The 27,181-nt window shown below is 41.9% G+C and overlaps 1 protein-coding gene across 1 annotated transcript; it reads left to right on the plus strand.

The window, feature by feature from the left end:
• Nucleotides 1–20,168: 20,168 nt before the first annotated feature.
• Nucleotides 20,169–24,088, plus strand: ponzr10 (plac8 onzin related protein 10). Its single transcript, XM_055936530.1, has 3 exons — nucleotides 20,169–20,276; nucleotides 20,415–20,602; nucleotides 23,424–24,088. Exons 1-3 carry the CDS (start codon nucleotides 20,180–20,182, stop codon nucleotides 23,907–23,909), a joined length of 771 nt encoding a protein of 256 aa, XP_055792505.1. The 5' UTR covers nucleotides 20,169–20,179; the 3' UTR covers nucleotides 23,910–24,088.
• The last annotated feature ends 3,093 nt before the right edge of the window (nucleotides 24,089–27,181 follow it).

Consider the following 27,181-nt stretch of genomic DNA (forward strand, 5'->3'; position numbering starts at 1 on the left):
TGTTGTTAGTGATCAGGCCTACCACGGTTGTGTCATTGGCAAACGTAATGATGGTGTTGGAGTCGTGCCTGGCCGTGCAGTCATGCGTGAACAGGGAGTACAGGAGGGGACTGAGCACGCACCCGAGAGGGGCCCCTGTGTTGAGGATCAGCGTGGCAGATGTGTTATTAACTACCCTTACCACCTGTGGGCGGCCCGTCAGGAAGTCCAGGATCCAATTGAAGAGGGAGGTGTTTAGTCCCAGGGTCCTTAGCTTATTGATGATTTTTGAGGGCACTATGGTGTTGAACGCTGAGCTGTAGTCAATGAATAGCATTCTTACATAGGTAGTTCCTTTTGGCCAGGTGGGAAAGGGTAGTGTGGAGTGCAATAGAGATTGCATCATCTGTGGATCTGTTGGGGATGTATGCAAATTGGAGTGGGTCTAGGGTTTCTGGGATAATGGTGTTAATGTGAGTCATGACCAGCCTTTCAAAGCACTTCATGGCTACAGACGTGAGTGCTACGGGTCGGTAGTCATTTAGGCAGGTTACCTTAACCTCTCTTTCACCAGTGGGACGGTAGCGTCCCACCTCAACAACAGCAAGTGAAATTGCAAAACAACAGAAATCCCATAATTAAAATTCCTGAAACTTACAAGTATTATACACCATTTTAAAGATAAACGTCTTGTTCATCCAACCACAGTGTCCGATTTCAAAAAGGATTTACGGCGAAAGCACACCACGCGATTATGTTAGGTCAGCGCCTAGTCAACATACAGACGAAAAGTTTAAAAAAGTACATAAAAGTTCGTAGAAACATGTCAAACAATGTTTAAAATCAATCCTCAGGTAGTTTTTGTCATAAATAATCAATAACATTTCAAACGGACAAAAGATTCATCAATAGAAAAGGAGAAACAAGAAAGGTGCGCTCCCAATCACGCACTGGACTCATGTCTGGAAATTTCCACTGTCCACTCATTGAAAGTGCTGTATCTCCCTAATTTTTCAGCGGAAAAGCCTGAAACAATGCCTAAAGACTGGCCACATGTAGAAGAAGCCATAGAGACCGAACTGGGTCCTTATTATTTGTATGGTGGATAGGCTTTGAATGGAAAAACAGCCTTTCAAAATAATAGTACTTCCTGGATGGATTTTCCTCAGGTTTTCACCTGCCATATCCGTTCTGTTATACTCACATACATTTCTAAACAGTTTTGGAAACTGTAGAGTGTTTTCTATCCAAATCAACTAATTGTATGCATATCCTAGCTTCTGGGCCTGAGTAGCAGGCAGTTTAATTTGGGCACGCTTTTCATCAAAAAATCAGAATGCTGCCCCCTACCCTAGTGAAGTTTTAATGTTCTTGGGCACAGGCACTATGGTGGTCTGCTTAAAACATATTGATATTACAGACTTGGACAGGGAGAGGTTGAAAATGTCAGTGAAGACACTTCCCAGTTGGTCAGCGCATGCTCGCAGCACACGTTCTGGTAATCTGGCCCTGACATGTGAATGTTGACCGTTTAAAAGGTCTTACTCACATCGGCTGCGGAGAGCGTGATCACAAAGTCTTCCGGAACAGCTGATGCTCTCATGCATGTTTCAGTGTTCTTTGCTTCGAAGCGAGCATAGAAGTAGCTTAGCTCGTCTGGTAGGCTCGTGTCACTGGGCAGCTCGTGGCTGTGCTTCCCGTTGTGGGCTGTAATGGTTTGCAAGCCCTGCCACATCTGACGAGCGTCAGAGCCGGTGTAATACGATTCGATCTTAGTCCTGTATTGATGCTTTACCTGTTTAATTGGTCGTCTGAGGGTGTAGCAGGATTTCTTATCAGCATCCGGGTTAAAGTCCCACTCCTTGAAAGCAGCAGCTCTAGCATTTATCTCAGCGCGGTTGTTGCCTGTAATCCATGGCTTCTGGTTGGGGTATGTACGTACGGTCACTGTGGGGATGACGTCATCGATGCACTTATTGATGAAGCCATTGACTAATGTGGTGTACTCCTCAATGCCATCGATGGATTCCCGGAACATATTCCAGTTTGTGCAAGCAAAACAGTCCTGTAGCTTAGCATCTTCTTCATCTGACCACTTTTTTTATTGATTTAGTCACTGGTGCTTCTAGCTTTAATTTTTGCTTGTAAGCAGGAATCAGGAGGATAGAATTATGGTCAGATTTGCCGAATGGAGGGTGAGGGAGAGCTTTGTATGTGTCTCTGTGTGTGGAGTAAAGGTGGTCCAGAGTTTTTTTTCCCCTCCAGTTGCACATTAAAGTCCCAGGCTTCTAGGAGTGCCACCTCTGGGTGAGCATTTTCTTGTTTGCTTATGGCGGAATACAGATCATTCAATGCTGTCTTAGTGCCAGCCTCAGTCTGTGGTGGTATGTAAACAACTACGAAAAATGAAAACTCTCTAGGTAGTGTGGTCTACAGCTTATCATGAGATACTCTACCTCAGGCGAGAAATAGCTTGAGACTTCCTTAGATATCGTGCACCAGCTGTTATTTACAAAAATGCATAGACCGCCTCCCCTTGTCTTACCAGATGCTGCTGTTCTACCCTGCCGGTACAGCGTATAACCAGCCAGCTGTATGTTGATAGTGTCGTCTTTTAGCCACGACTCCGAGAAGCATAAGATATAAAAGTTTTGAATGTCCCGTTGGTAGTTTAATCTTCTGCGTAGGTCATCGATTTTATTCTCCAAAGATTGCACGTTTGCGAGCAGAGTGGAAGGAAGTGGGGGTTTATTCGAATAGTAGATACATCCACAACTCAACAGGGAAATCAACAAAGTATGATAAGGTCATTAAAAATCAAAGGTAAATGGAGAGGCGGGGTGTATGATGAATGGAGAAGTACTTAACTTTTGGTAAGGTCTCCTCTTATCGCTTCAACTCTTGTCAAGGTCCGCTCCAGTTCAGCTACAGCACAAGTTGTCTAGCTACCTCAACGGTGTCAGGAACATTGCGCACTGCCAACTTCAGTAGTACCTAAACACAAAGACATACAGTACCAGTCAAAAGTTTGGACACACCTACTCATTCAAGGGTTTTTCTTTATTTTTCCTATTTTCTACATTGTAGAATAATAGTGAAGACACTATGAAAACTATGAAATAACACATGGAATCATGTAGTAACCAAAATATATTTTATATTTGAGACTTCAAAGTAGCCACCCTTTGCCTTGATGACAGCTTGTCCAGTTGAAAAACTAATTAGAGTCCCCCTAAGCACAAACCAGATGGGATGGCGTATCGCTTCAGAATGCTGTGGTAGCCATTCTGGTTAAGTTTGCCTTGAATTCTAAATAAATCACTGAGTGTCAATAGCAAAGCACCCCCACACCTCCTCCTCCATGCTTCACAATGGGAAGCACACATGCAGAGATCTTTCGTTCACCTACTCTGCGTCTAACAAAGACAGCGGTTGGAACCAAAAATCTCAAATTTAGACTCATCAGACCAAAGGACAGATTTCCACCGGCCTAATGTCAAAGTGTGTACAAACTTTTGACTAGTAGTGTATCGCTGAACCCTCCGAGGGGCCATACACCTTGACACTCTTTGTTAAGGGTTGAACATGTCTGTAGTACCTTTCTAGAGACCAAGTCATACAGTGTGTAAAAGAGGGGGAGTGTTACCTCGGGAACATTTTCTGTGCAAGGAGGAGAGGGTTTTCCAGAGCTCTGGTTGAAGAAGAGTTCACTAATAGTGGCGTCCTATTTGGTGGTGTTATTATTGGTGTTATAAAAATGAACTGATTCAAGGACTGAAAAAAATATGAGTCGTTACCATTTCAAATACTATTATAAAAATGAACTGACTCGAAGGAACGGGTGGCGCTGAAGATATAGCGTCCAATCCCTCGTCCCAATAGGGGAGTTTCAGGGGTGTAGTAAGTCAGGTTGGAGTAGGAATGAGTGTCAATGAAGATTTAGCGTCCGATCCCTTGTCCCTGTAGGGGAGTATCAGGGGTGTATGTAGTAAGTCAGGTTGGAGTAGGAATGAGTGGCGCTGAAGATATAACTGCCAAAACCCTCTGTAGAATGTCAACTCCCAGGCTGCCTCTGGGGCCCTCCAATGGATTTATTGTCCGTAACAGTTCCATCTGTGTGTTGCTAATGGTGAACTGGATTTCTGGCACAATCACCCCTTCTGACTAATAAAGAGCTGCAGCGCCAGCGGTTGGAGGAGCTGAGGTGGAGGTGGCTTGAGAGGTGATGGTGGTTGAAGCTGGGGCAGTGAGAGGGAACTTACCCGCTCACCACCCCTGAACTGCTCCATGAAGGCACAGATACATCTCACCCGGGACGGTACTCTGTAGCTGGTGATGGCTGCTTCGAATGACTCCATGACTGTGGCACTCTTGTTGTTGTCAGAAAAAATATATATGTTTTTCCTCTTATAGTGACACCATTCTGTTTTTATTATTGATAATATTATTACATGTTAAACATTTATTGCACACAGTCCATGCAACTTATTATGTGACACATGTTTACTCCTGAACTTATTCAGGCTGGCCATAACAAAGGGTTTGAATACTTATTGACTTAAGATATTTCAGCTTTTCATTTTTAAATTAAATTAAATTAGTAAAACATTCTAAAAACATAATTCCACATTATGGGGTATTGTGTGTAGGCCACTGACAAAGTCTCAATTTAATTCATATTAAATTCAGGTTGTACCAAAACAAAATGTGGAAAAAGTCAAGAGGTGTAAAGGGACTGTATACCCAGGAATAGGGACACAATTATTTTATTACCATATAACCAGATAAATCATTTGTTTTTTACGATGTTAAGATTGTAAAAAAGTGTTCAGGAGGCTTAAGCGTTTACACTTACCGGATCAGCTTATGGTTGCCATCGATGTGCCACAAAGAATTTGGGCCTGCAACTCTATACTGACTCCGGTGTAGCCGCATGGCTCTCCTCAAAGCTCCCTGGGGGTTGACAAGGATCAGACTCTGTCTGACCCTCTCCTGCTGGACTCTAACACCTTCTCCTCTTAAGTGTGCCCACACAGACTAAGAACCAATTTCTTAATTATGTCCTATCAGTTCTTTGATCCTCTCATCCAGCTGAGCGTCTGACAACAGTGAGTAGGACCTGAAGAGCTGAAAATGACTAAATACCAACAAAACACAAAAAGATGTTACCGTATGTTGCATTAAAACTTCTTATGGCTGCAGGGGCAGTGTTTAGTAGCTTGGATGAAAGGTGCACAGAGGTGCCCAAAGTAAACGGCCTGCTCCTCAGTCATAGTTGCTAAATATGCATATTATTAGTAGTATTGGATAGAAAACACTCTGAAGTTTCTAAAACTGCTTGAATTATGTCTGTGAGTATAACAGAACTCATATGGCAGGCAAAAACCTGAGAAGTTCCACTTCCTGTTTGGATTTTTGAAATCTGACACAGCGGTTGCATTAAGAACAAGTGTATCTTTAATTCTATGTAAAACATGTATCTTTCATCAAAGTTTATGATGAGTATTTCTGTTATTTGACGTGGCTCTGCAATTTCTCTGGATATTTTGGAGGCATTTCTGAACATGGCGCCAATGTAAACAGAGGTTTTTGAATATAAATATGAACTTAATCGAACAAGACATATATGTATTGTGTAATATGAAGTCCTATGAGTGTCATCTGATGAAGATCATCAAGGGTTAGTGATTAATTTTATCTCTATTTGTGCTATTTGTGGCTCCTCTCTTTGACTGGAAAAATGGCTGAATTTTTCTTTGAGTTGGTGGTGACCTAACATAATCGTTTGTGGTGCTTTTGCTGAAAAGACACTTTGGTGGGATTAACAACAAGATTACCTTTAAAATGGTATAAGACACATGTATGTTTGAGGAATTTTAAATATGAGATTTCTGTTGTTTGAATTTGGCGCCCTGCACTTTCACTGGCTGTTGTCATATCAATCCCGTTACCGGGATTTCAGCCATATGAAGTTAAAAATGGCTAATATTGTGTTGATTCGATCACAATTCCCACTGTAAAGGCAAATGTTGATAGTGTTAACTAACAGGGAAACTCTAGAGAGTTGAGTGAAGGCTCTTTGCAGGCTGATATTTCTTCTGTGCAGCAGTCTTGGGGAGCGGCGCACCCGTGCGCAGCTTAGAGGGAACATTGGTCATCAACGGTCAGCACGGTTCCATTATGTGACTATGATTGCATAACACTTTAGAAGCTTAGAAGGAAATTGTTTCCCTATGTTTCTTAAGTTTCTCTCCATTGCCATGGAGTTAGAATACATTTTGAATGGCCATGTCATATGTTAGTCATTGTTACTCAACCCTCTCATTTGCATGCCATGAAAAGATTATATAGAAATGTAAGATTTTGTCTTTGCAATGGATGGAACATTTGTGTTTCCTGTTTGATCATTTTGAATGATGATAAAACATTGTAACATTTTTATGGGAGAGATGTGACGTAAGTCGGCACAAACACCTTACGTATATGACAACCTTATGTAGGCATTATGACAGAACATTCAATAAAGTTTTACCAAATGTACTGTTACAGTGATGATTTTTAATCTGCCATCCAGACATTTAGGATAGCTGATAACCTACAGGTGGCTTACAACAGCTGACATCCCTATGGAAACAACTGTAGCAGCCCTGGCCCCTCAGATGAATGGTACATGGAGATAGTGTGAATGCTGCTAGAGTCAGGGCGTACTGTATAAATCTGCAATTGGCTAAGTCTGCTGTCAATCTCCACCACCACAATGCCATCTCAATCAAACTACATTTGAGTTTTTCCCAGTGCAACCTGATCCAAAAGATTAATTAATAATAACTTCATTTGTTAAGCTCTTTCATACGTTATGCTCAAATCAACAACCTAAAGCCACTTGTAACACTTTCTCTTTACTGTAAAAAAATCCCTCAACCAATGTGCATTCAGGTTTTGCAGGTTTTGTGTGCGTTTTCTATCAGGTAGCCTGCATACCTGCAGACATTCCAGACATGGTTATTGTGTTTCGTGATTAAGTCCAGGTCATTCTCTCACAGCATTCAAGAAGGGTTAACAGGTAAGATATGCTATATAGATCCATGCCTAATGTTTTTTTAATAATAAAAATCTATTAATAATAGACGATAGATGTTGATAATAGTGGAAAATAGTGTGAAAAAAGAGTTTAGTTATTTTACAGAACAGATGGTCATATCTTTACAGGGTTACAAGTTACAAAATGATTAAATTGTCTTTTTCCCTCATCAATCTACACACAATACCCCATAATGACAACGCAAAAACAGGTTTTTAGAAATTTGTGCAATAATAAAAAGAAAAAACATTTACATAAGTATTCAAATGCTTTACGCATTACTTTGTTGAAGCACCTTTGGCAGCAATGAAATCCTCGAGACTTCTTGGGTATGACGTTACAAGGTTGGCACACCTGTACTTGGGTAGTTTCTCACATTCTTCCCTGCAAATCCTCTCAAGCTCTGTCAGGTTGGAAGGGGAGCGTCGCTGCACAGCTATTTTCAGGTCTCTCCAGAGATGTTAGATCGGGTTCAAGTCCGGGCTCTGGCTGGGCCACTCAAGGACATTCAGAAACTTGTCCCGAAGCCACTTCTGCGTTGTTTTGGCTGTGTGCTTCGGGTCATTGTCCTGTTGGAAGGTAAACCTTCAGCCCAGTCTGAGGTCCTGAGCGCTCTGGAGCAGGGTTTTCTCAAGGATCTCTCTGTACTTTGCTCTGTTTATCTTTCCCTCGATCCTGACAAGTCCCTGCCGCTGAAAAACATCCCCGCAGCATGATGCTGCCACCACCATGCTTCACCGTAGGGATGGTGCTAGGTTTCCTCCAGACATGACGCTTGGCATTCAGGCCAAAAAGTTCAATCTTGGTTTCATCAAACCAGAGAATCTTGTTTCTCATGGTCTGAGAGTCCTTTAGGTGCCTTTTGGGAAACTCCAAGCGGGCTGTCATGTGCCTTTTACGGATGAGTGGCTTCGTCTGGCCACTCTACCATAAAGGCCTGATTGGTGGAGTGCTGCAGAGATGGTTGTCCTTCTGGAAGGTTCTCCCATCTCCACAGAGGAACTCTAGAGCATGGTCACAGTGGCCTTGGTCAGGTAGGTTCTTGGTCACCTACCTGACCAAGGCCCTTCTCCCCCGATTGCTCAGTTTGGCCGGGCAGCCAGCTCTAAGCAGAGTCTTGGTGGTTCCAAACTTTTAACATTTAAGAATGATGGAGGTCCTTGTGTTCCTGGCGACCTTCAATGCTGCAGAAATGTTTCCATATCCATCTCCAGATCTGTGCCTCGACATAATCTTGTCTTGGAGCTCTACGGACAATTCCTTCCACCTCATGGCTTGGTTTTTACTCTGACATGCACTGTCAAGTGTGGGACCTTTTATAGACAGGTGTGTGCTTTTACAAATCATGTCCTATCAATTGAATTTAACACAGGTGGACTCCAATAAAATTGTAGGAACATTTCAATGATGATCTTTGGAAACAGGATGCACCTGAGCTCAATTTCGAGTCTCATAGCAAAGGGTCTGTATACTTATGTAAATAAGATATATATTTTTTTATTTGCAAAAAATTCTAAAACCCTGTTTTCACTTTGTCATTATGGGGTATTGTGTGTAGGTTGAGGATTTGTATTTTTATGTAATCAATTTTAGAATAAGGGTGTAACGTAACAAAATGTGGAAAAAGGGAAGGGGTCTGAAAACTTTCCGAATGCACAGTGTGTATTAATTTGTGGATGTCCATCACTCTTTTCGTTTGATATGTTATGAATTACAATTCGTATAATATGTTACGAATTTAAATTAGTACATGTTATGAATTTGCTAAAGTACAGTATGCTATGAACTTGCAAAACGTATGATCTGTTACGAATTCCAATTTGTTGTGGCTAACATTAGCAAGGTAGCTAGGTGGCTAACACTGACGTTAGCTAGCTCTAGGGGTTAGTGTTAGCTAAAAGGGTTAAGTAGTTGCTAAGTAACTAAAAAGTAGTAAATAGTTGCAAAGTTGCTAATTAGCTAAAATGCTAAAGTTGTCCATGACGAGATTTAAACACACAACCTTTGGGTTGCCAGACGTTTTCATTATTTGATCAACCAAACAATTGTTGTCTGAAGGTTGCCTTAAGTCACCTTCAATCTTGTGTAACCATACCAAATGTAACACATCATACTAATGAGTGTCCCGGATTTACATGAACTATGTTATGTCTAGTCTATGAGACCAATCTGTGAACTAGTTCCACAGCCGTTTTGATTTGTGGAAACTTATTAAATAGTAAAGTTTGCCTTTGCAAAACAAATATTTGAGTTGATCAAACAAGTTCAGTTTCCTGAGACCCGCAACTTAAAGTACTGTGTTGGCTGAAGATAGATGTTTTTTCATTAACATATGTGTGCAATTCAGAAAATACTTGTCAAGGACTTTTTTACAATTAAAATATATATTTCAGAGGTTATAATATGATGTGTTTAACCAGATACTGCAAAACATGTGGATTTGTTTTCATTATTAATGAGATTGGTTAGTCAAGATAGATTTGAAAGAACCCACTTTCTGGTCCAAAAATTGGACCTGAAACTAAAAAGACAACCCTAAATATTTCCCAACTTGTCTCAACTAAAAATGTGAATTGCATGCAACACTTTTCCCAAAAAGTTGGTGAAGTCAAAAAAGTTGTGGAACTCGTTTCCAAATATTTTTTTGTGGGGCCACCTTGAATGTTTTTATTGTGTAACCAGCAACTAGTCATCAACTTGATTCCAGGCGTATTGTTCAGCTAGATCTTAGAAGCATACTGCTGATTAATTTTCTCCCACAAACAAACTGCAATTGTGAGTGCTACGTCTTCCTTTTCATTGTGTCTGCAGGCAGGTCTGATCACCATGGCAGCTAACATGACAGTCCATCAGCAGGTGGCAGCACCTGAAGGGCTGGAAGACAGGCCTCTTTGACTCCTTTCAGGACGTGAGTATCTGTGAGTATCCATGGGACATCATATCCCATCTGATCCTAAGCTCAAGATATTCTGTCTTAAAATATTGCCACCACCTATAAGAGTTGTTTTGTTGTTGCTCTCTCTGTTGATGAGACGTGTCTGTTTGTGTTTGTGCAGGTTGCAATGAATTCTGGTGCTGTCCTTGCTTTGCCAGCTCCACCACAGGAGAGTTTGGAGAGAGTACCTATCTGCCCTTAATGGACATCATAGGCCCCTGCTTTCATGGCTGCTATTGGGGTGCCCATCATTGTGCCACCCGCAAGTCTGTCCATGCGGGTTGCTGTACGCCACAAATATGGCATTCAGGTGTGATGTTTCCCATTACATATAGACATCACATAAATGTTGATGTTGCAGATACATATGTTGTGATAAGGGTATTATGTGTTCTGTTTACTTGTCTGTGTGTGTGATAGTGTTAAACAAGTGTGTCTGTGTGAGTCCACAGGGAAGCATCTTTGAGGACATCCTGGTGTCCTGCTTCTGTGCCTGTTGCTCATGGTGTCAGATGGCCAGGGAGATCAAAGAACACAAGAAGGGCTGTACTTTCACAACCACCCAGCCTGTGTCCATCCAAGTGCAGCCTCCTACCATGACCACTTCAAATGTGTCTTACATGACCAACCAACAGGGCTACGCCATAACCGGCCCACAGTCCCCCAACCAACAGAGCTACGTCATGACCGGCCCACAGTCCCCCAACCAACAGGGCTACGTCATAACCGGCCCACAGTCCCCCAACTAACAGAGCTACGTCATAACCGGCCCACAGTCCCCCAACCAACAGAGCTACGTCATGACCGGCCCGCAGTCCCCCAACCAACAGGGCTACGTCATAACCGGCCCACAGTTCCCCAACCAACAGAGCTATGTCATGACCGGCCCACAGTCCTCCAGCATGGCTGAGATGCCACCTGGTATGATGGGAGGGCCCCCTGAGATGGCCGGAGGGGTCATATGAAGATGGCATCTGACCAACATGCCATTGCAGGCCATTCACAAATGACGACTTCTGATCCACTTGCCTATAATCCTGCTTTCATGATACTCCCTGACATGTCTAACTGTATGGTGAACACCACTGTCTCCACCCAACCATCCAAATGCTGAGCTCTGCTGCTTCATCTAATCACTTTCTGATAGCTGACTTTGCTGTAATGTTCACAGTCAATGAATGAATTAGATTGATGAAAATGTGTTTTTATATGATTTATAGTCTGAGGATTATTTGATGGTAATGTCCACTGCTCATTGTCTTGACATGTAATAAAGTCATTTATATTGAGTTTCTCTTCTATTGGACTGTTACTAATTTTATAATCGAACATCTTGGTCTATTAGAATGCTGTCTACAGGATCAATTTACATTAATATTTGTCATTGAGTAAGAATGACAAATATGTTTACATAAACATTGAAGCAGGAATTGTTAAGTACTTTGCAAAACCTTGCATTAGTGAAAGTGTCCTTTTTAATCAAACATGCTGGGGAGAAAGCGCTCACACAGAGAGGGATCTAGGGTTTCGCCAGTTTATAGGGGTTGTTGCCCAATGAGGGATTAGACTGTAGTTCTAAATGGAGAACATTTTAGTAATTTAGCAGACGCTCTGATTCAACTTACAGTTACTTACAGTTAGAACATTCATCTTAACATAGCTAGGTGGGACAACCACATATCACAGGCATAGTAAGTACACTTTTCCTAAATAAAATACTTATCGACAAAGTCAGAGGTAGAAAGGGGGGGTTTGGTCTGGGTGAGGGGGATTATTCAGCCCCGTTTGAAGATGTAAGGTTTCAAGTGCTTTCGGAAAATGAGCAGGGACTCTGTCCTAGCTTCAGGGAGAAGCTGGTTCCATCATTGGGGTGCCAGGACAGAGAAGTGCTTGGACTGCGCTGAGCGCAAGCTGCCAAGAGGGCCAAGAGACCAGAAGTAGCAGAACGGAGGGGCAAATAGTCTTGCTCTTCTGTAGGCAAGCACCATGGTCTTGTAGTGGATGTGTGCTTCAACTGGAAGTCAGTGGAGTGGGCAGAGAAGTGGGGTGACATGGGAGAACTTGGGAAGGTTGAAAACTAGGCGGGCTGCAGCATAAGTTGCAGGGGTTTGATGGAACAAGCGAGGAAGCCAGCCAATGCCAAGTAGCAGTAGTCTGGAGGAGATAAGAGCCTGGATTAGGAACTGCGTCACTTGTTAGGGTCTTATTCTACAGATGTTGTAGAGCATGAACCTGCAGGACAGAGTCACTGCTTTGATGTTTGCAGAGAACGACAGGGTGTTGTCCAGGGTCACACCAAGGTTCTTTGGAGGGCAACATTGTGGAATTGTCAACCATGATGGAGATGTTTTTGAGCGGGCAGGCATTCCCTGGGAGGACGAGCAGTTCCGTCTTGTCGAGGTTGAGCTTGAGGTGGTGGGCCGACATCCAAGCTGAGATATCTGCAAGGCACGCATAGATGCCTGTCGCCACCTGGGTATCAGAAGGGGGGGGGGGGTAGTTGAATGGCGTCCACATAGCAATGATAGGAGACCATGTGTGGATATGACGGAGCTGAGTGACTTGGTGTATAGAGAGAAGAAAGCAAAGAACCGAGCTCTGGGACACCAGTAGTGAAAGTACGTGGTGCAGACACAGATCCTCTCCACATCGCCTGGTAGGAGTTGCATGCAGAGTCTGAGACACACAGCCCTGAAAGAGTGGAGAGGAAGATTTCATGATTCCCGGTGTTGAAGGCATCGGATAGATGAAGCAGGATTAGAACAGAGAGAGAGTCAGCTTTGGCAATGCGGAGAGCCTCCGTGACACAGACAAGAGCAGTCTCGGTTGAGTGACCCATCTTTAAGCCTGACTGGTTACTGTCAAGAATATCGTTCTGAGAGAGATAGCTTGAAAGTTTAATAGAGACAGCACGCTCAAGTGTTTTGTAAAGAAAACAAAGAGATACAGGTCTATAGTTTTTGGATGTCAGATGAGTCGAGTGCTGGTTTGTTGAGGAGGGGAGCAAATCTGGCCATTTTGAAGTCAGAGGGGATGAGTGGATGAGTGAAGTAAAGAATGGGAGAAGGTCTCCAGAGATGGTCTGGAGAAGGGAGGAGGTGATGGGGGTCGAGTGGGCAGGTTGTCGGGCGGCCAGACCTCACTAGTCTCAGGAATTCATCTGAAGAGTGAGGGGAGAAAAAGGTCAATGTGTAGGCTATATCTGTGTAAGTGGGACCAGTGGACTCAATAGTATGAGTGAATGAGGAATGGATGTCAACCTTTTTTTCAAAGTGCTTGACAAAGTGGTCCACAGAGTGGGAGGAAGGAGCGGTTGGAGGATTAAGGAGAAGGTGCACATATTACCGAGGTTTAGAGGCAGAAGCTTGAAATGTAGAGTGATAGAAAGTGTCTTTCACAGCGGATTTAGAGGCAGAGAAGGTATAGAGCAGGCAGTGAAAGGATGATAGGTCCTTCGGGAAGCTTCGTTTTCCTCCATTATAGCTCAGCTACCCCCAACCCTGTTCTGTAAGCTTGCAATGAATCACTAATCCAAGGAGCAGGAGGGTCGGGCCAAGCAGGCCAGGAGGAAAGGGGACAGTGCGAGTACCAGGATACAGAAAGGGAGGAGATTAGGGTCGAAGAGGCAGAATCAGGAGACAGGATGGAGAAGGATTTCTCAGAAGCGAGAAACTATAGGATAGAAGAGGAGAGAGTAGTGAGAGAGAGAGCGAAGATTGCAATGGCGCATGACCATCTAGGTAGGGCCTGAGTGGCTAGTGTTGGAGGAAAGAGAGACAGAAAAGGAAAAAAGTAGTGATCAGAGACCTGGAGGGGGTTTGCAGTGAGATTAGTAGGAAAACAGCTTCTAGTAAAGATGAGGTGAAGCGCATTGCCTCCCTTGTGAGTTGGAGGGGATTGGGAAAGGGTGAAGTCAAAAGAGGCAAGGAGGGGAAAGAGAAAGTTGTTATGAAAGAATCGAAGGCAGATTACACAGGTTGAATTTGCCAAGTACGAAGGGCCGTGGGCCATCGTCGGGATCCAATTCTCCGTCAGGGCCAAAAAGTCAAGGGACCTAAGGGCATAAGCGGAGATGAACTCTGTGTTCTTGACCGCAGATCGGCAGTTCCGAACGCTGCCAGAGTCCCAGAATTACACATGGGTTGTGCACGCAGGGTACACTGAATTAGAAGGGTTGGTGGGTCTGTAAAGCCTACAGGGATAGTAGCGCACATTTATAGAAAACACACCCATAGTTACCAAAGCTACAACAAATCTAATGAGATCTTCAGAAAATAACCAGGTAAGATACTCAAGTGAGAGAGGGGTGTGGAGCCTTCATCGAAGAACTCTGCAGAACTGTCTTTGTTTCGGCAATGGTCTTAGTTTTGCCGACAAAACCGCCGCTGACACAGCAACCGCTGAGAAACCAGGGAGATTGAAATACTAAAATGAGTTGCTAATTGCCTATCAGAAGTGAAGAGCACACCTCCCTGTACTAATTGCTGATTGCCTAGGAGAGGAGAAACCACTCCCCCTCCAATACAGCCACTGATTACCAAAACAAGTCACAAATTGCCCTGACCCTTAATGCTGGTTGATGTGTCAACAATCATCTACAAGTTAGGCTACTGGGAAGAAAATGTCTGTGGTAACTCAAACTCCCTCTCCTCCATTTCCTCTTCCACCAGAGCTGTGGAACCCACCAAGATGATTTTAGACATTTTAGGGTATTTCCTCCTGACACAGCTGGTTCGTAAGGGAGCGCTCACCACACTACACCTCATTCACGGTGAAGCTAGGAGAAGCAAAGTTCGACCTGAACTTTTTTGAGCAGACAGGGCGTTATGTACTGGAGAGCAGCAGGAAAGGCCTGTTGGTGTGCAGCCTGGTCCACATCAGAGAGCTGGTGTCCATTCTGAGATCTACGCACAGCGCCACCTGCAACATACAAGCTTGAATTTCATGGTCATGGACCCCGGCGTGCCTGCTGGTATCATCTTAGCGCGTTACCTCAACCTGACCATAGTTTACACTTTCTCTCCATTGCCATGTAGTCAGCATTCACTTTGAATGGCTATGTCATTATGTTAGTAACTGTTACTCAACCCTCTCATTTGCATACTATGTTCATGACATGAAAAGATTAAATAGAAATTGAAGATGTCGTCTTGGCCTTAGTTCCTTGTTAAAACTGATCCTTCCTGTTGGATCATTTGAATGATGATAAAACATCATGCATCGTCAAATATTTATTGGAGAGGTGACGTACGTTGGCACAAAACCCTTATGTTTATGACAACTTTATGTTGGCGTTATGACAAAACATTCAATAATGTCTTCCCAAATGTAATATTTCAGTGATGATTTTCTTCATGGGGAATTACTTTAATCTGTCATGCAGACAAGCAGGATAGTAGATAACCTACAGGTAGTCTACTACAGCTGACATCCCTATGAAAACAACTATAAAAGCTGAAATACCAGAACAGCACACTGGCCCCTCGGATGATTGGCACATGGAGATAGTGTGAATGCTGCTAGAGTCAGGACGTACTGTATAAATCGAACTTTTGATAAGACTGCTGTCAATCTCCACCACCTCAATGTCCTCTCAATCAAACTACATTTGAGTTTATTCCAGTGCAACCTGATCTGAAAGATGAATTCATGATAACTTGATTTGTAAAGCTCTTTCATACGTTATACTGAAAACACCAACCTAATGCCACTTTTAACACTTTCTGTTTCCTGTAAAAAAAATCCCTCAACGAATGTGCATTCAGGTTTTGTCTATGAAACTGGAACTGACAGCGCTTTAACTACTTTGCAGATATGAAATAGACATTTATAATCAGTAAAAAATATAAAATTCAAAGTTTATGCTTCAAAACCAACTTTATAAGAGGTTTTACAAATAGGTTGAAGTTGACTTTAAAAAATGTATGATATTCGGTAAGACATTGTTGGCAGAATAGATGGATGCAGTTCAATGCATAATTAATATAATTCACCAATACATTTCTTGGTAGTCAACAAAAACATAGCTATTAGGTTGTTAATTAACAGCTGGCCTGGTACATTGTTTCGGGATGCACTGTTTCAGTTTCAATGACTCAACATTTTGAACAAAAATGAACTACTGTAACTAAGGCTGGGAATGTCAATACAAACACACTAGTAAGGGCCATAATCACAAGTCAGCCATAACGTGGCTAATAGGCTAGCACACATGTGTCAAACACAAAGCCCTCGGGCCGAATAGGACACACAAGCTAGCATACATGAGTCAACAGTTGAGTCATCTACTATATGAAATTACAGCCTGATGTTCTTGCATCTGTGAATTCAACTTAAATCGCGCAGCTTTCAAGTGTAAAGTTTACAATGCGCAGTGGAGGGAAAGTATATAGACATGCCACAGTCATAGCTGGGCTACTAAAATGTTGCAGTCTGGCACAGTTTATAGGAGATACAGTTGAAGTCGGAAGTTTACATACACCTTAGCCAAATACATTTAAACTCAGTTTTTCACAATTCCTGACATTTAATCCTTGTAAAAAATCCCTGTCTTAGATCAGTTAGGATCACCACTTTATTTTAAGAATGTGAAATGTCAGAGTAATTGTAGAGAGAATGATTTATTTCAGCTTTTATTTCTTTCATCACATTCCTAGTGGGTCAGAAGTTTACATACACTCAATTAGTATTTGATAGCATTGCCTTTAAATTGTTTAACTTGGGTCAAACGTTTTGGGTAGCCTTCCACAAGCTTCCCACAATAAGTTGAGTGAATTGTGTCCCATTCCTCCTGACAGAGCTGGTGTAACTAAGTCAGGTTTGTAGGCCTCCTTGCTCGCACACGCATTTTCAGTTCTGCCCACAAATATTCTATAGGATTGAGGTCAGGGCTTTGTGATGGCCACTCCAATACCTTGACTTTGTTGTCCTCTAGGCATTTTGCCACAACTTTGGAAGTATGCTTGGGGTCATTGTCCATTTGGAAGACCCATTTGAGACCATGCTTTAACTTCCTGACTGATGTCTTGAGATGTTGCTTCAATATATCCACATAACTTTCCTCCCTCTTGATGCCATCTATTTTGTAAAGTGCACCAGTCCCTCCTGCAGCAAAGCACCCCCACAACATGATGCTGCCACCCCCGTGCTTCACGGTTGGGATGGTGTTCTTCGCCTTGCAAGCATCCCCCTTTGTCCTCCAAACATAACAATGGTCATTATGGCCAAACAGTTCTATTTTTGTTTCATCAGACCAGAGGACATTTCTCCAAAAAGTACGATCTTTATCCCCATGTGCAGTTGCAAACCGTAGTCTGGCTTTTTTATGGCGGTTTTTGGAGCAGTGGCTTCTTCCTTGCTGAGTGGCCTTTCAGGTTATGTCGATATAGGACTTGTTTTTACTGTGGATATAGATACTTTTGTACCTGTTTCCTCCAGCATCTTCACAAGGTCCTTTGCTGTTGTTCTTGGTTTGATCTGCACTTTTCGCACCAAAGAACATTAATCTCCAGGAGACAGAACCCGTCTCCTTCCTGAGCGGTATGATGGTTGCGTGGTCCCATGGTGTTTATACTTGCGTACGATTGTTTGTACAGATGAACGTGGTACCTTCAGCCATTTGGAAATTGCTCCCAAGGATGAACCAGACTTATGGAGGTTTTTGTCTGAGGTCTTGGCTGATTTCTTTTGATTTTCCCATGATGTCAAGCAAAGAGTCACTGAGTTTGAAAGTAAGCCTTGAAATACATCCACAGGTACACCTCCAATTGAATCAAATTATGTCTATTAGCCTAGCAGAAGCTTCTAAAGCCATGACATCATTTTCTGGAACTTTCCAAGCTGTTTAAAGGCACAGTCAACTTAGTGTATGTAAACTTCTGACCCACTGGAATTGTGATACAGTGAGTTATAAGTGAAATAATCTGTCTGTAAACAATTGTTGGAAAAATTACTTGCGTCATGCACAAAGTAGATGTTCTAACCGACTTGCCAAAACTATAGTTTGTTAACAAGAAATTTGTGGAGTGGTTAAAAAACTAGTTTTTTCAACAACAAAAAATTAAACCTAAGTGTATGTAAACCTCCGACTTCAACTGTAGATTCTCTTATACCTCCTAAAACCACATTCATATCTTAACAAAAATACTTTGATAATTTTTTATATTTAATATACAACGTTAAGGATGGAGACTTCATACCTGTAGTGTAAATACTTTTCAAGTTTCAGTATTTCCTCTAACCTTTTTAATGACATCACAAAATTTAAACCTATTTGACCTTCATTTTCTATAGACAGGGTGTGAACTGTTAAACCGTCCCAGTTCCCTCCTCCCCTCTTCTGTGGGTGAGAGAAGGTCTGGGTATTGTCAACCATTGCCAAGCTGATCTGACCCATTGTGATCCTCACAGGACAGTCATGACATATACATCATTCCAAACATTCTATGAATTTATGAAAACCTGAAAATGACTATTTCCTGCTGCTTGTCAGAAAATGTAAAATAAAAAAAAAGGTGTCATATTCTTCCTGGGGGTGTATATGAACATATTTTAATAAGAGTTAATGTTGCTAAAACACTGTCAGTTACACTTTAAGTAGCCTGCATACCTGCAGACATTCCAGACATGTTTATTGTGCTTCATGATTAGGTCCACGTCACCTCCTGTCATTCTCTCTAAGCATTTGAGAAGGGTGGAAAGGTAAGAAAGGCTATATACATCCATGTTTTTTTATGGAAATGTCTTTCTCTCTGATGAAAACTTTAAGTAATAGATAATAGATGTTGATAATAACAGATAATAGTGTGAAATTGGTAAAAAGGGTGTAGTTATTTTACAGAACAGTCAATAATATCTTTACAGGGTTACAGTCGGAATGTGAATGAGGAACCATCAGTAAATCACTACTGTGTCACACTGTACATTCGTGGCATGATTTTGATGAGTTTAATGGCTAGATTAAATCTTTCTGTCTTAACCAACGATAATCAACAACTGCAAAACAATTTCATTGTTTTTATTTAGCCAATGTCGGAGGTGTAACTACGTTGGAGCTGCAAAATCAGCAAGAAGCCTTGTTAAAAGTACGAACACTAGAATGTGTGTTGTAATCTACACCTCGATTAGCCTGACATGTTTACAATTAAAACATATATTATTTCAAATAATGACTTTCAGTATTAGTGTCATTATGTCAATATAGCCTACACTTCCTCGTTCTGAACTTCTAACGTGGGTGGGATTTAAGGACGGGTGTGACAGCTCACCGATTTGCCAGCTCCAATGCAGTTACACCTCCAACATCGTCTAAACAAAAACAATGAAACTGCGTTGCAGTTGTCAGTTATCATTGGTTAGCGCTGGAACTGATTTAATCTAGGCCTAAAAAATCTAGGCCTGTCAAAATTTAAAGAAATCAGAGGTGGCCCAAATAAAAAAGTTTTAGTTACTAGAACCACAGCCTTTTTGATTTGTGTGAACGTATTACATATTAAAGTTTGCCTTTGCAACACAAATGGTTGATTTGATCACACAACACATTTAGTTTCCTGAGACCCACAACATAAAATACATAAAATACCGTGCTGGCTTAAGATAAATTTGTTCTCATTAACATATTTCCCAGTGTGCCTTTCAGCGAGGACTTCATTTTATTAAATGTACTTGTCAACTACATGTTTACAATTAAAACATATTTTCAGAGGTTAAAATATCATGCATATAGCAAAATGTCGATTTGTTTTCATCATTAGTAATATTTTTTATCTGGTCTTTGGTTAGTCAAGATAGATTTGAAAGAAACCACTATCTAGTCCAGTAATTGGATCATGATTGAAACTATAAAGAGTTAACGTACATCCCTAAGTACAACCCTAATTTCCACTAATTCAACAAAAGCCGTCTGTTGATATCACTTGATATTTCCCAACTTGTCTCATTGACTCAGTTTTTGGTAAACTCAAAATGCATATTGCATGCAACATTTTGCCCAAAAAGTTGGGTGAAGTCAAAAAATATTTGTTTTTACAGTGTAGCCAACAATTATAGGCATAAGCTTGATGCCAAGTATGTTGTTCAGCTAGATCTTAGAAGCATACTGCTGAGGAATTTTCCCCCACAAACAAATTACGATTGTGAGTGCTATGTCTTCCTTTTCATTGTGTCTGCAGGCAGGTCTGATCACCATGCAAGCAAACATAATAGTCCACCAACAGGTGGCAGCACCTGCTATTAAGGGCTGGAACACTGGCCTTTTTGACTGCTGTCAAGACATGAATTCCTGTGAGTATCCATGCGACATCTTATCTCATCCGCCCCTAAACTCAGGGTATTCTGTCTTAAAATATTGCCACCACCTTTAAGAGTTGTATTGTTGTTGCTCTTTCTGTTGATAAGGTATGTATGTCTATGTGTGTGCAGGTTGTTATGGTTTCTGGTGCTGTCCTTGCTTAGCCTGCTCCACCACGGGAGAGTTTGGAGAGAGTACCTGTCTGCCATTAGTGGACATCATTGGCCCTGCTTGCATGGTTGCCTTTGGGGTGCCCATCATTGTGCCACCCGCAAGTCTGTCCATGCGGGTTGCTGTACGCCACAAATATGGCATTCAGGTGTGATGTTTCCCATTACATACAAACATTGCATAAATGTTGTTGTTTTTGCAGATACCTACAATACCGTTAAAAAGTTTGGGGTCACTTAGAAATATCCTTGTTTTTGAAAGAAAAGCACATTTTTTGTTCATTAAAATAATATAAAATTGATCAGAAATACTGTGTAGAAATTGTTAATGTTGGAAATGACTATTGTAGCTGGAAATGGCAGATTTAAAAAAAAAAATCTACATAGGTGTACAGAGGCCTATTATCAGCAACCATCGCTCCTGTGTTCCAACGGCACGTTGTGTTAGCTAATCCAAGTTTATCATTTTAAAAGGCTAATTGAGCATTAGAAAACCCTTTTGCAATTATGTTAGCACAGCTGAAAACTGTTGTGCTGATTAAAGAAGCAATAAAACTGTCCTTCTTTAGACTAGTGGGAGGCCCCGGTGCACAACTGAGCAAGAGGACAAGTACATCAGAGTGTCTAGTATGAGAAACAGACGCATTACAAGTCCTCAACTGGCAGCTTCATTAAATAGTACCCAAAAAACACCAGTCTCAACGTCAACAGTGAAGAGGCGACTCCGGGATGCTGATCGTGCGGATCGTGTTGTCTGAGATTGCCAAAGATTGGAAAGCAGCTGCGGTCATCCCCCTCTTCCAAGGGGGGGACACTCTTGACCCAAACTGCTACAGACCTATATCTATCCTAACCTGCCTTTCTAAGGTCTTCGAAAGCCAAGTCAACAAACAGATTACCGACCATTTCGAATCCCATCGCACCTTTTCCGCTATGCAATCTGGTTTCAGAGCTGGTCATGGGTGCACCTCAGCCACGCTCAAGGTCCTAAACAATATCTTAACCGCCATCGATAGGAAACAATACTGTGCAGCCGTATTCATTGACCTGGCCAAGGCTTTCGACTCTGTCAATCACCACATCCTCATCGGCAGACTCAATAGCCTTGGTTTCTCAAATGATTGCCTCGCCTGGTTCACCAACTACTTTTCTGATAGAGTTCAGTGTGTCAAATCGGAGGGCCTGTTGTCTGGGCCTCTGGCAGTCTCTATGGGGGTGCCACAGGGTTCAATTCTTGGGCCGACTCTCTTCTCTGTATACATCAATGATGTCGCTCTTGCTGCTGGTGAGTCTCTGATCCACCTCTACGCAGACGACACCATTCTGTATACTTCTGGCCCTTCTTTGGACACTGTGTTTTAACAACCCTCCAGACGAGCTTCAATGCCATACAACCGTCCTTCCGTGGCCTCCAACTGCTCTTAAATACAAGTAAAACTAAATGCATGCTCTTCAACCGATCGCTGCCTGCACCTGCCCGTATGTCCAGCATCACTACTCTGGACGGTTCTGACTTAGAATATGTGGACAACTACAAATACCTAGGTGTCTGGTTCGACTGTAAACTCTCCTTCCAGACTCACATCAAACATCTCCATTCCAAAGTTAAATCTAGAATTGGCTTCCTATTTCGCAACAAAGCATCCTTCACTCATGCTGCCACACATACCCTCGTAAAACTGAGCATCCTACCGATCCTCGACTTCGGCGATGTCATTTACTAAACAGCCTCCAATACCCTACTCAATAAATTGGATGCAGTCTATCACAGTGCCATCCGTTTTGTCACCAAAGCCCCATATACTACCCACCACTGCGACCCGTACGCTCTCATTGGCTGGCCCTCGCTTCATACTCGTGGCCAAACCCACTGGCTCCAGGTCATCTACAAGACCCTGCTAGGTAAAGTCCCCCCTTATCTCAGCTCGCTGGTCACCATAGCAGCACCCACCTGTAGCACGCGCTCCAGCAGGTATATCTCTCTGGTCACCCCCCAAAGCCAATTCCTCCTTTGGCCGCCTCTCCTTCCAGTTCTCTGCTGCCAATGACTGGAACAAACCACAAAAATCTCTAAAACTGGAAACACTTATTTCCCTCACCAACTTGCAGAGCAGCTCACAGATTACTGCACCTGTACATAGCCCATCTATAATTTAGCCCAAACAACTACCCCTTCCCCTCCTGTATTTATTTATTTATTTTGATCCTTTGCACCCGATTTTTTCTATTTCTACTTTGCACATTCTTCCATTGCAAATCTACCATTCCAGTGTTTTACTTGCTATATTGTATTTACCTCGCCACCATGGCCTTTTTTTGCCTTTACCTCCCTTCTCACCTCATTTGCTCACATTGTATATAGACTTATTTTTCTACTGTATTATTGACTGTATGTTTGTTTTACTCCATGTTTAACTCTGTGTTGTTGTGTGTCGAACTGCTTTGCTTTATCTTGGCCAGGTCGCAATTGTAAATGAGAACTTGCCTACCTGGTTAAATAAGGTTCAAATAAAAAAATATATAAAAAAATTCTCCAGTTACTCAACTAGTCTAAAGAAGGACAGTTTTATTGCTTCTTTAATCAGAACAAAAGTTTTCAGCTATGCTAACATAATTGCAAAATAGTTTTCTAATGATCAATTAGCCTTTTAAAATGATAAACTTGGATTAGCTAAGACAATGTGCCATTGGAACACAGGAGTGATGGTTGCTGATAATGGGCCTCTGTATGCCTATGTAAATATTCCATTAAAAATCAGCTGTTTACAGCTACAATAGCCATAATATAATGTTGTATTTCTGATCAATTTTAAGTTATTTTAATGGACAAAAAAATTGCTCTTCTTTTAAAAACAAAGACATTTCTAAGTGAACCCAAACATTTTATGTTGTGATAGGGGTATTATGTGTGTTCTGTTAACTTGTGTGTGTGTTATAGTGTTTAACAAATGTGTCTGTATGGGTCCACAGCGAAGCCTCTGTGAGGATATCATGGTGTCCTGCTGCTGTGTCTGGTGCTCATGGTGTCAGATGGCCAGGGAGATCAAGGACCACAAGAAGGGCTGCACTTTCACAACCACCCAGCCTGTGGCCATCCAAGTGCAGCCTCCAACCATGACCAACTCAAACGTGTCCTACACAACCAATCAACAGAGCTACACCATGACCAGCCCACAGTCTCCCAATCAACAGAGCTACACCATGACCAGCCCACAGTCCCCCAACCAACAGGGCTACATCATAACCGGCCCACAGTCCCCCAGCATGGTTGAGATGCACCCTTGTATGATGGCAGGGCCCCCTGGCATTGCCGGAGGGGTTCAAATTAAGATGGCATCTGACCAACATGCCATGGCAGGCCCTCCTAATGCCTATAACCCTGGTTTCATGATGCCCCGTGATATGTCTAACCATATGGTGAACACCACTGTCTCCACCCAACTATCCAAATGCTGATCTCTGCTACATCATCTAATCACTTTCTGATAGTTGACTTTGTTGCAATGTTCACAGTCAGTGAATTAATTTGGTTCATGAAAATATGTCTTTATATGGTTTAAAGTCTGAGGTTATGTGATGGTAATGTCCACTGCTCATTGTCTCGACATGTAATAAAGTCTAAAACATCCCGTGAATTTGCACAGAGCCACATCAAATCACAGAAATACTCATAATAAACATGAATAAAAGATACAAGTGTTATTCACAGATTTAAAGATATACTTCTCCTTAATGCAACCGCTGTGTCAGATTTCAAAAAAACTTTACGGAAAAAAGCAAATGGCGCTCAGACAACATATCAACACAAAGAGGTATCCGCCATGTTGGAGTCAACATAAGTCAGAAATAGCATTATAAATATTTACTTACCTTTGATGATCTACATCAGAATGCACTCCCAGGAATCCCAGTTCCACAATAAATGTTTGATTTGTTCCATAAAGTCCATCATTTATGTCCAAATTCCTCCTTGTTGTTCGCACGTTCAGTACACAATCTAAACTCACGACGCGTGGGCAGGTTCAGGCAAAAGTTCAGACGAAAAGTCATATTACAGTCCGTAGAAACATGTCAAACGAAGTATAGAATCAATCTTTAGGATGTTTTTAACATAAATCTTCAATAATGTTCCAACCGGAGAATTCCTTTGTCTGTAGAAAAGCAAATGGAACAGAGCTCGCTCTCACATGAACGAGCGTCACGAGCTCAAAGCATTCTGCCAGACCTCTGACTCATTCCCCTCTCATTCAGCCCCACTTCACAGTAGAAGCATCAGACAAGGTTCTAAAGACTGTTGACATCTAGTGGAAGCCTTAGGAAGTGCAACATGACCCATATCCCACTGTATCTTCAATAGGGAATGAGTTGAAAACGACCAACCTCAGATTTTCCACTTCCTGGATTTTTTCTCATGTTTTTGCCTGCCATATGAGTTATGTTATACTCACAGACATCATTCAAACAGTTTTAGACACTTCAGAGTGTTTTCTATCCAAATCTACTAATAATATGCATATATTAGCAACTGTGACTGAGTAGCAGGCAGTTTACTCTGAGCGCGCTTTTCATCCAAACGTGAAAATGCTTCCCCCTATCCATAACAAGTTATTAAGTTTCCCTGCATTAAAGTCCCCGGCCACTAGGAGTGCCGCCTCCGGATGAGCGTTTTCCTATTTGCTTATGGCGGTATACAGCTCATTGAGTTCGGTTTTAGTGCCAGCATCAGTCTGTGGTGATATGTAGACAGCTACGAAAACTAAGGTTGAAAACTCTCTAGGTAGATAGTGTGGTCTACAGCTTATCATGAGACTTCCTTGGATATCGTGCACCAGCTGTTGTTTACATATATGCATAGACCCCCGCCCTATGTCTTACCAGAGGCTGCAGTTCTATCCTACCGATAGTGTATAACCCGCCAGCTGTATGTTCTTAATGTCTTCGTTCAGCCACGACTCGGTGAAACATAAGATATTGCAGTTAATGTCCAGTTTTAATGTCCAGTTGGTAGGATATACGTGCTTTCAGTTCGTCCCATTTATTTTCCAGTGATTGAACGTTAGCTAGCAGGACGGAAGGCAAGGCAGATTCGCCACTCATCGTCTGATCCTCACAAGGCACCCTGATATTTTTCAGTGAAATCTCAGTTTTCTTCTCCAGCGAATGACGGGGATCTGGGCCTGGTCGGGTGTCTATAGTATATCCCTCTTCGTCTAATCTGAGGTAAGTAATTGCAGTTCTGATGTCCAGAAGCTCTTTCATCATAAGAGACGGTAGCAGCAACATTATGTACAAAATAAGTTACGAAGCGAAAAAACAAACAAAATAGCATGGTTGGTTAAGAGCCGATAAGACGGCAGCCATCCCCTCCGGCGCCATCACTAGATGTGTACGTGTACAATAGCATGTTCCAGTTCCCTCCAATATCCAGCAAAATCTCACAGCCATTGAATAGGAGTAGATTAATGTTCCACAGGCCACAATCAACAGAGTGATCAACTCTATTACGAAGGAGCTGTGTCATGCTGCGTGAAGCAAATGGTGGTCACACCAGATACGTACTGGTTTTCTGATCCACACCCAAACTTTTTTAAAGATATCTGTGCCCAACAGATGCATATCTATATTCCCATTCATGTGAAATCCATAGAATAGGGCCTAATGAATTTATTTAAATTGACTGATTTCCTTATATGAACTGTAACTCAGTAAAATCTTTGAAATTGTTGTAGGTTGCGTTTATATTTTTGTTTAGTGTATGTAACAAAACGTCTAACATATACTAATTTAAGTGTCCCGGATTTATATGAACTATTTACATCTGGTCTATGAGACAAGTCTCAGTAACTAGTTCCACCGCCTTGTGTGAACTTATTCAATATTAAAGTTTGCCTTTGCAAACAAATGGTTGAGTTGATCAAACAACAAGTTTAGTTTCCAGAGCCCCGCAACTTAAAGTACTGTGTTCGCTTAAGAAACATGTGTTCTCATTAACATATTTCTCAGTGGGCCTTTCAGTAAGTACTTCATTCAGTTGTCACGGACTTGTTTACAGTGAAAACATTTATTTCAGAGGTTATAATATGATGCATTTAACCGGATACAGCAAAAAAAGGGGATTTGTTTTCATTATCAGTGAGACTTTGTACCTTTCTATCTGGTCCTTGGTTAGTCAAGATAGTGGGTTCTTTCAAATCTATCTGGTCCTTGGTTAGTCAAGATAGTGGGTTCTTTCAAATCTATCTGGTCCTTGGTTAGTCAAGATAGTGGGTTCTTTCAAATCTATCTGGTCCTTGGTTAGTCAAGATAGTGGGTTCTTTCAAATCTATCTGGTCCTTGGTTAGTCAAGATAGTGGGTTCTTTCAAATCTATCCGGTCCAATAATTGGATCGTGACAAACTAGAAAAACGTGCATTCTAAGTACAACCTTCATTTACTCTAATTTACCAATAGCCACCTGTAAGTATCACTTCATATTTCCCACATGTTCTGACTCAGTAAACCTTATTGGTCAACTCAGAATGTGAATTGCACGCAATACTTTGCCAAAAAAGTTGGGTGAAGTAAAAAAAAGTTGAAGAAATATTTTGAAAATATTTTTTGTTAGGCAACCTTGAATGTTCTTACATTGTAGCAAAAAATTATAAGCATCAGCTTGATGCCAGGTATGTTGTTCAGCTATATCTTAGACGCATACTGCTGATGCATTTTCCCTCACGAATAAACTACTA

The sequence above is a fragment of the Salvelinus fontinalis genome, chromosome 10 (genome assembly GCF_029448725.1).
Source record: "Salvelinus fontinalis isolate EN_2023a chromosome 10, ASM2944872v1, whole genome shotgun sequence".
NCBI classification, from domain to species: domain Eukaryota; kingdom Metazoa; phylum Chordata; class Actinopteri; order Salmoniformes; family Salmonidae; genus Salvelinus; species Salvelinus fontinalis.

Bases quoted from the DNA above. Each gene is read 5' to 3' on its own strand.
- ponzr10 (XM_055936530.1), top strand. From the start codon at position 20,180: ATGCAAGCAAACATAATAGTCCACCAACAGGTGGCAGCACCTGCTATT. The intron at 20,277-20,414 runs GTGAGTATCCAT...ATGTGTGTGCAG, and splicing joins CTGTCAAGACATGAATTCCT to GTTGTTATGGTTTCTGGTGC. The intron at 20,603-23,423 runs GTGTGATGTTTC...ATGGGTCCACAG, and splicing joins GCCACAAATATGGCATTCAG to CGAAGCCTCTGTGAGGATAT.